The 13486-nt window shown below is 35.4% G+C and overlaps 1 protein-coding gene across 1 annotated transcript in view; it reads left to right on the top strand.

Moving 5' to 3' along the window:
* LOC136335669 (dmX-like protein 1) overlaps positions 1 to 13486 on the top strand; it is a 61721-nt gene that overhangs the window by 35332 nt on the left and 12903 nt on the right. The window contains 8 exon segments of the mRNA XM_066276815.1: positions 1836 to 1925; positions 2006 to 2059; positions 2061 to 2112; positions 3740 to 3859; positions 4186 to 4407; positions 7328 to 8077; positions 8080 to 9009; positions 10210 to 10317. Of these exon segments, the coding sequence (XP_066132912.1) occupies positions 1836 to 1925; positions 2006 to 2059; positions 2061 to 2112; positions 3740 to 3859; positions 4186 to 4407; positions 7328 to 8077; positions 8080 to 9009; positions 10210 to 10317 (2326 nt within the window).

The following is a 13486-nucleotide window of genomic DNA, read 5'->3' as shown; positions in this document are numbered from 1 at the left end:
CGACCTTGAGCTTCAAGCCAGTGACCATAGGATCATGTCTATGATCCTACGCTCAAGCCGGCCACTCCGAACTCAGGCTGGTGAGCCTGCACTCAAGCTGGATGAGCCTGTACTCAAGCTGATGACCTCAGGGTTCCGAACCTGGGTCCTCTGCCTCTGAGGCTGACACTCTGTCTACTGCGCCACCACCTAGTCAGGCTCAGGAATTATTTTAAATGCTGGAAATTTAGATGTGTGTAAAATGGATAAAAAAATCTGAGCTTATATTCTAATGAAGGGGTATAGGGGAAAACGGTAAAATTATATCATATTAACAAATACCATGGAGAGCAACAGTGTAGCTAAAGCAGTAAGGAGCACCAAGTAAGGTACTGGTCAGAGAGCCTCATTACAAAGATTCCATTTGAGTAAAGACTTGAAGGAGATGACAAAGCTAACTATAGGGATATTTCGAGGAAGAGTATTACAGGAAAAAAAGAGCAGCCAGGGCAAAGATCCTGAGTCCAGGACATGTTTGGTATGTAAAGGAGCAGGAAGGAGACCATGTGGCTGGAGCAGAGCAAGTGAGGCAGCCAGAGAATAGTCTGGTACGAGTCTGAGAGTTAGGCCGGCCATACCATATGAGGCCTCATCAGCAATTATGGTTAACTTTGGCTTTTACTCTGAATAACATAGAAGCCATTGAAGAAAATGTCAGTGATATGTTCTCACTTAGGTTTTAAAAGGATTACTCTGATTGCTGTATAGATTAGACAAGGGAAGCAGAAGTGGAATCAGATCAATCAGGAAGCTATTACAGTAATCCAGGAGAGAGTCAAAGGGATTTAGAATTGTAGCAATTCTTATCTTTATATAGATTAGAATTGATCCAATCTGGGTGGATTTTGAACATTGAATAGTTAGGATTGGACTGAATATGGGGTTTGTGTGAGAAAAAGAGGATGCCTTTCAAGATTTGTAACTGAGCACTAGGAAAAATAGAATTGCCGTAAATTAAAATGAGAGGTTTGTATAAATTGCAGATTTTGAGGAGCAGGGGTATTCAAGACCCTGACTTTAGACATGTTAATTTTGAGATGCCTGTTGGACATCTAAGATCCAGTAGGGCTAGTCTGGAATTTAGAGGGAGGCTGGTCTGAAGATAAAATAAGTAGTTGTCAGAATCTAAATTTAAAATTGTGGAGCTGGAGATCACCTGAGGAAGAAAATATAGTTGGAAACTAGTGATAGGATTGAACCCTGGGGCATTCCATTGTTAAAAGTGGAATGAGTGTGGTGTAGAAGGGAAGACAAGTGGGGAAAATTATTTCAAGGAGGAGGGAGTGATCTCCAGGATCAGATGGTGCTGATAGATCAAGTATGATGAAGATTCAATTTAACAATACGACCTTGACTGTAGCAGTCAGGAATAAGTGGCTGAAGAAGTCAGCATACGTGTATAACCATGTATAAACAGTCTATCAACATGTTTCTTTAGCTCTGTCCTTCTCATCTCAAAATTAATGCTTAAAAAGCATCGATTCTTAGAACAGTTCCATGAGATGAAAGTCAATCTTTCACATTTATGGATATAAAATACTTTTTTTCCCCTTAAAATCACCAAGCATTTCTTTTGTTTATCTGTGTACCAGCTGAGTTGTAATTCTTACTCATTTCTACGTAATTCCCTAGTAAGGTAAAGTCCTAGAATGTTTATAGTGAGACTTGTGAACTTATTTAGCCACACTCAAACATATTTATTATGCCTGAAATTTGACATTTTATGTTATTATTTTTTAATTTAATTGCTTAATAAAGGAGATATCCCTTTTTTCCCCCCCAAAAAAAACAAACAGAAATATGTTGGTGAAGTGTTTAACATCATAAGTCAACAATCAACAGCCAGGCCAGGATGCATTATCGCATTAGATCCCATTACAAAACTTGTAAGTATTATTTTTCTGGCCACTTAGCATTAGGTAAATAACATGTATGTCAACTCATGTTGCTATTTATTTACATTCAGCAAGGCCGAAAAACCCAGCTGCTTCATGTTTTTCAAGAAGACTTCATTTTGAATAAATAACCTTGAGAAGAAAAGTATGGGAAAAGGCAGAATATTATCTGATGAAGGTAAAGACAAAATTCTTATGTGATGAGAAATATTCTGTAGGGTATGTTAGGAAGAAATTGATGTTTCATACCATCTATTTGAAGCTAAAATTTTTCCTGAGTGAGTTTGTGGCATTATTTATCATAAATAACAGTATCTTTTTATTCTGAACCAGGAACTATGGAAAAACTGAAGGAGGTTTGTCAATTATGTTTTATAAAAGCTTAATAGAAATGTTTTTGTTGTTAATGTATGAATGCTCTTTGATGGATGAGGTCCTGCCCTAACAATTTGGATAATGTGGACACCTATAATTTTAACTAGTAGCTTAAAACTTCAAGTTATAGTTTAAAAGCTATGTGTCTTAATACTTTTATAATTAAAGTTTTAAAAATTTATTTAAATGCTTCCACTCAATATAACTGTATATTTTTCATAAAGGAAAACAGCAAATAAAGCTACAATCTCTTGGTCATCAGTTTCAATTACAGAGGCAAACCAAACACAAAAATGACTTTTCTTATAAAGCAACCATATAGTGTGTAACTGTTATTTTATTTATTTATTTATTTATTTATTTATTTATTTATTTATTTATTTATTTATTTTGTATTTTTCTGAAGCTGGAAACGGGGAGAGACAGTCAGACAGACTCCCGCATGCGCCCGACAGGGATCTACCCGGCACGCCCACAGGGGCGATGCTCTGCCCACCAGGGGGCGATGCTCTGCCCCTCCGGGGTGTCACTCTGCTGTGACCAGAGCCACTCTAGCTCCTGGGGCAGAGGCCAAGGAGCCATCTCCAGCGCCTGGGCCATCTTTGCTCCAATGGAGCCTTGGCTGCGGGAGGGGAAGAGAGAGACAGAGAGGAAGGAGGGGGGTAGTGGAGAAGCAAATGGGCGCTTCTCCTATGTGCCCTGGCCGGGAATCGAACCCGGGTCCCCTGCATGCCAGGCCGATGCTTTACCGCTGAGCCAACCGGCCAGGGCCTCTTTTTATAATTTTGTATGTAATGAATATAAGAGAAGCTTGGATTAAATCTAGAGTTTAAATTTTTTTTTTCCTCAGGCTATAATGAACTACTGATTTTATGATATATTATATATATATATATAATTTAGATAGATGGATTTTTTAGTTTATTTTGAGCAACTTATGTGCTGCTTAAATTATGCAGTTTAGACTAAGAAAGATTTTCCTAAATTACTTGTTGGATGATGAATACTTTTATATCGGTCCTTAGATATACATTGTTAATAAGTCACTTCATTATTTCAAAATATATTTGGCAACACTATTTTTGTCATCATATCTTCACTTAAAGTGCCTATCACATAGTTTTTATGTTCAGAAAATTCCTACTTAATATGATCTATGTGAACATTGTATTACTGATGGCTGTATATGTGACTTTTTTAAGCTTGTCAATTCAAAAAATGAAATTTAAGCATAGCATGCTTGTTAAAATTTTAAGTTAATACAAACTCATGTGGTAAAGGCGATTCCATTCTGTAATTCTACTTTATATTTAGAACTAGAGATAAGAATTTTGATTTTTTAAAAATTTCAAGTTATTTTAACTTAGTATATTTAATAAGTTGTCTCATTAATCCTTGTTGATAGTGAAAAATATCATTAATACCAACAGGCAGTTCACCTAATGAATTTTCTGAAAAATTCTACCTAATTGTAATAGAGTGTACTCAAGACAACCATTCATTGTTACATATGTGGAATTTACATTTAAAGTCCACTCCTGCCTCATTGGGTGAGTCTTTTTTGTTTTTTAACTTTAGGTAGGCTTAACTTAACAAATTATATAATATAATTAATATAGTATAATATATAATATAGAAAATTGTATTGGGCAGTTCAGTGTATATTTTTAAAGTTATTCTTATTGAGTGATGATAATAGTTTATTCCCTTAATTAAAAAAGCAAAATGATTTTCTGATTTTTTTTGTTTTAAAGTGGCATATTAATTACTTTCTAAATCTTTTATTAGGCAGTTTTAGATTATGAAATACAGAAATTTAATATTTATAGGGTTCCCCCACAACCCTTGATGTTGGTTCTTTTCTTATGTTTTATAGATGAAAGAGTAGATACAAAAATATCAGAAACAGTTTGGCATCCAGAAGAATATTATTCTTCTTCGCCAGAGAGGATCCTAGCTCCTTTTCTACAGAAGTATCAGGCTTGCAGAGCAAATCTCCAGAGTACCAGCAAGTTGACTCTGTCTTCAGAAATGGTGTATAGCCAAGAGTTGCATTTGCCAGAAGGAGTTGAGATAATAAGTGTTAAGCCATCAGCAGGTTAGTATATTTTGTGAAAAAAGACTAATCAAATTTTGTAATCTATAAGTGTTTAGGTATTTAAAAATAGGTATAACTACGTCTTTTTAAATCCATGTAGAAACAGAAATTAGTATCTTCAAGTACCCTAAATTGAACACTTAAATTTCTCATTGTTTTCAGATTACTTTGACATTTGTTAGCCAGTTGTAATCTTAGATATTGATTTCAAAAACAAATTTATTGTCCTTTTGTGAAGACAAAATGAAAGTTTCTAGAGTGAAGGTAATAACATGGTTGCACCTTATTTGCCAACTTTGATAATTATGGTAGTGCTGCCTGGAGCTGTGTGCTGTGAAAGATTGTGAGTGTGTGGTTCCTGATTATATACTATATATATATTTCTTTCTTTTTTTCTTAAGGCAGTGGTTCTTAGAATGTGGTATCCAGAATAGCAGCATCAGCATTACCTGGGAAATTGTTAGAAATAAAAATTCTTGGGCTGTACCCTAGACTTACTGAGTCACAAACTCTGGGGTCTGTTTTAATAAGCCTTCCAGGTGATTCTAATGAACACAAAAGATAAAGAACCACTATATCAAGAAAACCAAGGCAAAAAAACCCCATCTTATCACTCAGTTCTTTCATTTTCATAGTCAAAGTATGGGTTTGGTCTTTTCTACTACTCTCTTATTTTTTTTATTATTTTGACTGATTACTTTGAATGCTTTTCAGTTGCCATGTTATCAGGTACTTAATCTTCAAATCACTGAAGTTCACAGGCAGGATATTAAAAGTTTTCTGATAGCATTTGCATTCTAGTTATTTGTGTATTTTAAAAAAAGAGGTATTAGTGCAAGGAAAGTTAAAATTTGAAAAAGGATGACTCTTGCCACACTTTTAAGAGCTATTATATCTTTAGCCAGACAGTATGATCTTCACTACTGAATTCCTATTAAAATATTAGGGCAAGTATAAGAGAAACTGAAGGTATTTCTAAAAGCAGTCCTCTTACTTACCTCTGACTCCAGATGAGTTTGGAAAAAGAAAAGAAGTTCTAAGAAGAAAAAAGAAATTTGTTTTGTTTGGCACAACGGTACCATATGCTACAGTAGTCTCCCCTTAGCCTAAAGGGTAAGTTTCAAATCTCCTGGCAGATGCATTAAACCAAGGATAGTACTGAATCCTACATTGTTTGTTCCTGTATATACATACCTTTTCACAGAAAGGAAGCACTTGATGGCTTCTCTTTGGATTATCCTAATTGCCAACATTACTACTCTTGTGCTTTGGGGTCATTAAGTAAAATAAGGGTTACTTGAACACAAGTACTGCAATACTGCAACAGTTGATCTGACAACCGGGATGGCTACTAAATCACTAACAGCCTGGTAGGATACAGTGTAAGTGGTCAAAGGGATGCTTCTTGTTCTAGGCAGAGTTGAGCTGGTCAGCATGAGGTTTCGTTATGCTACTCAGAATGGTGTGTAATTTAAAACTTAGTAATTGTTTATTTGTAGAGTTTTCAGTTTAATATTTTCAGATTTCATTTGATCTCTGATAATTTAAACCACAGAATGCGAACTAGAGATGAGCAAGACTACTATAAAAGTCTTTTCCTAGTCTTAAGGATTTTTTTAGTTAAAACTATTAGGAAGGGTTAGCTCTTTATTCTCTGTACAGTGCAGAGAAATGGACAATGTTAATTGTGTCCTCTTGCAATATTACTATATTCCTTGAGGACTTTTTAAAAAAACATATTACAATGATGTTGAAATGGGCTTTTAAAATATGTGTTCTAGCCGTGCCTGGATAGCTCGGTTGGCTGGAGCATCATGCTGAAGCACAGAGGTTGTCAGTTTGAGTCCCAGTCAGGAACAGATCAGTGTTCCTGTCATCTCTGTCTCTCTCTCCTTTCCTCTCTCTCTAAAATCAATAAAATAAATTATTTTAATTAGAATTCAATAGTGAAGACCATACTGTCTGGCTAAAGATAATAGCTCTTAAAGTGTGTCAATGCAAGAGTCATTCTTTTTCAAATTTTAACTTTCCTTGCAATAAAATAAACATTAAAAAATAATAACTATGTGTTCTATCTAGCATTTATATTCTACATAATTAGTAGTTTATGTTGAATAGCTTAGGACAGGGGTTGGCAAACTATGGGCCACCTACCTGTTTTGTAAATAAGTTTGAGTGGAACATAGCCACACCTCCCTTTTTTACCTTTGTGTGTGGCCACTTGTTCTACAATGGCAGAGTTGAGTAGCTGCAAAGAAAACCTTATGGCTAGCAAAGCCCAAATTAGTTATTACTATCTGGTCCTTTAAGTAAAAGGTTTAGGAAATTAAGAGTATTTGATTACATGAATCTCAAGAAAACATTATTTCCCACTTAAGAATCTTCTTAGCATCAGTTGTATCAAATAGTCGTTAATCATTGAGGGCCCATTTAGTATTTAGCTAAGCATGGCCCATTCACAAAATTGTATTGGAAAATATTAAAAAGAAGGAACCAATGAATGTTGACAGGTTTTTAAAACTGTGTTGATATCTCTGAAATTAGATTTACAATATGTAAAAGTAGCAAAGAAGTGTAGAAAGAATATTGAGTCAAAAAGCAGGACTGGAATGCAGGTTCTAATTCTGCCGTAGTCTGTCTGATTTAGGCATTAGATACCTACCACATTTAGTCAAGGGTCTTTACTTGTAAAATGCAGGAATTGAACTAAATTCTCTCAGAGTTCTAGATTTTTATAATAATGCCCTTTTTATATACCTTTTGATGTCATTAAAACTTTTTCCTCATCTGTTGACCCTTAAACTAAATATAGAATATTATGTTGTTAACAGTAGTTCATACAAAAGATGAATACCTTTAGTACACGAAATAGAAATATTTAACCAAATTTGACATTTTGTTAATGGTATTTTTATTTTAGGTCATCTCAGTTCTTCTTCCATATATCCCATATGCAGTGCTCCTTATTTATTGGTAACTTCATGCTCAGATGATAAAGTAAGATTCTGGAGGTGCAGAGTAACAGAAGGAGAATCTACCACATCAACTGATGGAAAAATGGATCTTCTATACATTTGGGAGGAATGGCCATTACTTATTGAAGATGGACTTCAGAGCAACAGTAGTATAACTGCACCTGGTAGGCCTGTGGAAGTTAGCTGTGCACACACTAACCGTTTAGCAGTAGCATATAAGCAGCCTGCATCTAATAGATCTTCCCAGGATTTTGTGATGCATGTAAGTATTTTTGAATGTGAACCTACAGGAGGTTCAGGTTGGGTCTTTGAACAGACAATTTATTTAGATGAGTTAAACACAGTGTGGGATTGTGGCATTAGTATTGATAGCAATTTAGTGGCTTATAATAAACAAGAGGTGTATTTATCCAGTAAAGAGAGTATAACATCAAACATAAAGCATTTAGTTCACCTAGATTGGATGTCGAGAGAAGATGGATCTCATATCTTGACTGTCGGAATTGGATCAAAACTTTTTATGTATGGACCCTTGGCTGGCAAGGTACAAGAACAGACTGGTAAGGAAAACTTGGCATTTCTTCTCTGGGAGAGTACTAAAGTTGTGCCTCTTTCTAAATTTGTACTGTTATGAAGTGTGGATTTGGTATATTCCGTAGAAGGCTTCTCACCTCTTCCTGTTTCTTTATCATGGGTCTGGATGGCATCCTGGTGGTAGGAATGGATTGTGAGATGCACGTCTATTCCCAGTGGCAGCCATCTTCTAAGCAAGAACCTGTTATAACAGATTCGTGCAACGGGAACACTCCATCGGTAATAAGTTTAATAAAACAGAGTAACTCATCAAGTTCTGGATTACATCCTCCAAAGAAACCTCTGACTCGATCCATGACCAGTCTTGCACAGAAAATCTGTGGAAAGAAAACTGCATTTGATCCTTTTGTGGACATGGAAGATTCAGGTCTCTTTGAAGCAGCTCATGTTCTTTCCCCGACTTTACCTCAGTACCATCTGTTGCAGCTTTTGGAACTCATGGATCTTGGCACAGTTCGAAGAGCAAAGGCCATCTTGCCACATCTTGTCAAGTGCATTGCGGGAGAAGTTGTGGCTCTGAATGAAGTTGAATGCAATCATGAGCGCCGCCTTCGGTCTCTCACCATCAGTGCCAGTGGCAGCACCACCAGAGACCCACAGGCATTCAACAAGAGTGAAAATACAGATTACACAGAAATAGATTCTGTGCCTCCACTTCCTTTATATGCCTTACTTGCGGCAGATGATGATAGCTATTACTCATCTTTGGAGAAATCTAGTAACCAGAGTACCTTAAATAACTCAAATCAGTTATCAAAAGAAAGTTATGATGAGCTTTTTCAGACCTCAACTTTAATAACAGATAGTACTGTTTTAGAGACTGATGAAGAAAATGCAAAGCCCAGAGTTATTGACCTTTCACAGTACAGTCCAACTGACTTTGGTCCTGAGCATGCTCTGGTTCTTTCTGGCCACTTACTTCATTCTAGTTTACCAGGACTCAGCAGGATGGAGCAGATGTCTTTGATGGCCTTAGCAGATACAATTGCAACTACCAGCACTGATATCGGAGAAAGCAGAGACAGAAGCCAAGGTAAAACTAAGTTGGGTACAGGATCAGAGAAAAAACTAATGATATTTTGACTTATTTTCATAGAAAATCTATAATAATTTTTATAAAAGTGATGCTTATGAAGGGTTTTCATCATAACTGCTGATACACATTAGTTTTAACTTAAATCATAGTATTCTGAAATAGAATTTGAAATAGAAATTATACAAAAATTCATTGTGCCAGTCATTGTAAATTTTTACCTAATTGCTTAATGATATTAAAGATTCACCTGAATCTTTGAGTTTAGCAAAAGTTACATTCTTATTAAACACTTACTTTAGATACCTAATAATGTGCTTTATGCTTTATTTTTCTCATGTTTTCATTACTAGTACTTGGTTTTTATAATATTGAGGTTTCTTATAAAAATTAGCATTAATATATATTCCTACTTAGAATAACAAAAATAAGCATAATAAAATTAGCTCTTTTCCTTGCGTAGAGAACAGATTTTCTTCTTAATCTTCTGAGTTATGAACAAACGTGAATGTAGAATTTCCTTCAAATCTCAAATGACAAGTGAAACCAGGTGCGCCAGATAGAGATCAGTAGTCTGCTATACCTTTGAATTGTACTCGAAACAAAAATATGGGGTAAATTTAAGAAAATAATAATTAAAATTTAATTTAAAAGTTGGTCATGAATTGTAACACTTTTACTTTAAGAAGTATTACTTGTAGATATAATTTTTGATGTATCTATATTATAGGCATTTTATGTTTTTAATTGTTCAAGTAAAAATCAGGCCTTCCCGCAGTGGAGCTATTTCTTTCAGTGTTAGCAGCAGATTATTGGGATGGGTATGTGACTTGAATCAATATGGAAACTTCTATAACATATACCACAAAGAAAGTTAAACTATTTTAAAATTTAGTCACATTAATTGAAGAAAGATTCAGACAGAGGAGGTCCAATTACAAAAATATCACAGACCCTGAGTCGATTTATTCTCTATTATTTTTCAAAATATTTAATAACTACTTTTTGTAATGTATAAGTATAGAGAAAAAAGAAATATTAGAAATATTTAGACCAATAACTTTTTCAGTTTCAGAATGTTTGTCCCTGTTTGTTGCTGTGTCATACACTGCTTGCCGGAATTAGCATTTACTTGTGTTTTGCTGATGAAATATTGTTCTACAAATAAAAACGACTAAGTACTTTCTTGTTTTTTTATAGGTGGAGAAACTCTTGATGAATGTGGATTAAAAGTTCTTTTGGCTGTTCGACTTCATACTTTTCTTACAACTTCTCTCCCAGCTTATCGAGCTCAACTTCTTCACCAAGGTAATTTTGGTAGTAATATTTTAAAAGGATGTAAGGCTAGAAGAGAAGAAGAAAGGCTTGAGAATGTTTAAGTTTGCTTTAGCTCAGATATGATAATGATGACAAATTTAACACATTCTAAGTTTTCTTAATTTATTTTTAGAAATGTTCACTTGTACTTAAAAAGATAGTGGAATATTTTGGGTAGATGGAAGGAGTTAATGAATAAAGAAATATGTAGCAATTGGTCAATTGGATATTCTATGTTATATTTCAAGGGCATCATACATTAAATCCCAATTAGTGTCACTTTATTCTCTTTAATTTTTTTTTCCACAGAGACAGAGAGAGGGAGTCAGATAGGGATAGACACACAGGAAGGGAGAAAGATGAGAAGCCTCAATTCCTCGTCACAGCTCCTTAGTTGTTCATTGATTGCTTTCCTCATATGTGCTTTGACCAAGGGGCTACAGCAGAGCAAGTGACCCCTTGCTCCAGCCAGCTACCTTGGGCTTCAAGCCAGTGACCTTTGGGCTCAAGCCAGCAACCATAGGGGTTATGTCTATGATCCCACGCTGAAACCAGCAACCCCTCGCCCAAGCTGGTGGGCCTGTGCTAAAGCCAGCAACCTTGGGGTTTCAGACCTGGGTCTTCCGCATCCCAGTTCAATGCTCTATCCACTGTGCCACCCACTGCCTGGTCAGGCTATTCTCTTTAATTTTTTTGTACATTTTCTTTTTTCTCTCTTTTGACATTTATCTAAATTCAAATCTTTCTTCAAAATTTGAATAACATTTTTGTTACAGAAAATGATACATTTTTAATTTTTACAAAAAATGAGTACTCCCAAAACTACTGTTAACATTAATGTGTATTTTAGATATAGTTTAATAACATTTCACTTACTGTTAGATACTGTTAATCAGGACTTTTAAAGTAACAGAAATACTTAAGTTTCAGGTAACTTAAATAAAACAGTATATTTAATGGCTCAGTGCCCTAGAAGTACAAGAGTAGAGCTTGCTTCCAGCAGTATTGGTTCTACAGGTTTAAATGGTGTTATTAGGACTCTACTTGTTAGTCTTTTTTAACTGGTCTCTGTGTCCTGCTTTCTTTTCCTTTCTGTCTGTTTCTCTTTTTGCTTCCTCCTTTTCCCTTTTCTTCCATTTAGGTTTATTTATGAAAATATTGAACGTGGTTGAGAGATAATAGGAATTTTAAAATAATATAGCATAATAGTCCATTCACAACATATATTTTATTTAAAATTTTTATTTATTTCCATTGACTTGGGTATAGTGAAAATTTCAGGTTCTTTGGCACTGGATAATTAAAAATTTCAGTCCATTTACATCAAAACCATATCTTATAATTAATCTTTGACTTCACCCAGTAATACTAAACAAAATGTACTGTGAAGAGAAAATAGAAGCTGCACAATAAACATCCCATTTAGTGCCAGTAGGTTGAAAGAATTGTTGAAAGCCCTGGCCAGTTGTTCCAGTGGTAGAGTGTTGGCCCTGCATATGGACATTCCAGGTTTGATTCCCAGTTAGGGCACACAGGAGAAGCGACCATCTGCTTCTCCACCCCTCCCCTGCCCCCTCTTTCTTCTCTCTCTTTATTCCCTTCCCACAGCCATGGTTCCATGTGAGCAAGTTGGCCCCAGGCACTGAGGATTATTCAGTGGTGGCCTCACCTCAGGTGCTAAAATAACTTGGTTGCTAAGCAATGAAGCAACAGTTCCAGATTGGCAGAGCATCACCCAATAGGGGGCTTGCCAGGTGGATCCTGGTCGAGGTGTCTCTCTGCCTTCCTGCTTCTCATTAAAAAAAAAGAAAACAAATTAAAAAAATGGAAAGAATACTTGATACAAATGATGCTTTTTAAATAAAATAAGTACCTTACTAATACGGTGATTATAGGGGTAATAATACTTATTATGTGCCAGGTATTGTTCTAAATGCTTTAACAATATTATTTCTTTTTAATCCTCACAACAATATAATAAGGTAGGTTCTGTGATTATTCACACTTTATAAATGAGAAAATTGATGAAACAAGAGACTAAGAAACTTGTCCAAAGTTACACAGTTAGGGATGGAGCTGGAATTTAATATATACATTCTAATTCTAGAATCTTCAGGGTTTTTTTAAATATAAAATAAAGTTTGTTATCTGTAATATATAAGGGGCTCATAATAATGAAAGATCAGTATCCTTTTATGGGCAGATAAATGGCCAATATAAATGACAAAAAAATTACAAATAGTAATAAATGCTAGGATAAATTCTGTGTTTTACTAATTAAGGAAACTGAATTAAAAATAATAATAAGGTGACAATTTACTCTACTATCAAAAGTAAAAGAAAAAATCCAATGTAAGGTTAATAATGGGTAAAAAGGTACTTGAACATTGGTTATAGTACTGAAAACTGAGTAACCTTTCTAAAAAGCAAAATGGGAATATATCTGTTAATCCCACCTTATGGATGAAAAGAAAGTTTTTTTAAAAAACCTCTTTTTTGGAGACAGGAGGGGAAAGAAATGACAAGTATCAACTCAGGCTTGTGTATCACTTTAGTTGTTCATTGCTTTTCATATGTGCCTTGACCTGGGGCTCTAGCTGATCCCGTGACCCCTTGCTCAATCCAGCCACCTTGGGCTTCAAGCCAGTGACCTTTGGGCTAAGTCAACCACCATGGGATCATGTCGATGATCCCACGCTCAAGTTGGCAAGCCTACACTCAAGTGGGATGAGCCCATACTCAAGCTGGCAACCTCAGAGTTTCAAACCTGGGACCTCAGTGTCCCAGGTTGATGCTCTATCCACTGAACTACCACTGGTCAGGCTAAAGCTACTTTTTATATTTGTACTACTTATTTTTAAAAATCTAGATATAAGTCAAATGTCCCAAATAGAGAGAATAAGTTATTGTGAAAACACTGATATTTTAATGTGGTAGAATGTTGAATTGCTAATAAAAATAAATTTATGAACAATGTATATTAATGGAAAAGAAAAAGCAAATTAAAATAGTATAAAAAGCCCTGGCTGGTTGGCTCAGTGGTAGAGCATCGCCTGGCGTGCAGGAGTTCCGGGTTCGATTCCCGGCCAGGGCACACAGGAGAAGCGCCCATCTGCTTCTGCACCCCTCCCTCTCTCCTTCCCCTCTGTCTCTCTCTTCC

The sequence above is a fragment of the Saccopteryx bilineata genome, chromosome 4 (genome assembly GCF_036850765.1).
Source record: "Saccopteryx bilineata isolate mSacBil1 chromosome 4, mSacBil1_pri_phased_curated, whole genome shotgun sequence".
Lineage (NCBI taxonomy): Eukaryota > Metazoa > Chordata > Mammalia > Chiroptera > Emballonuridae > Saccopteryx > Saccopteryx bilineata.
Note: the sequence above shows the minus strand (reverse complement) of the source record. Positions and strands in the feature narration are given on the sequence as shown.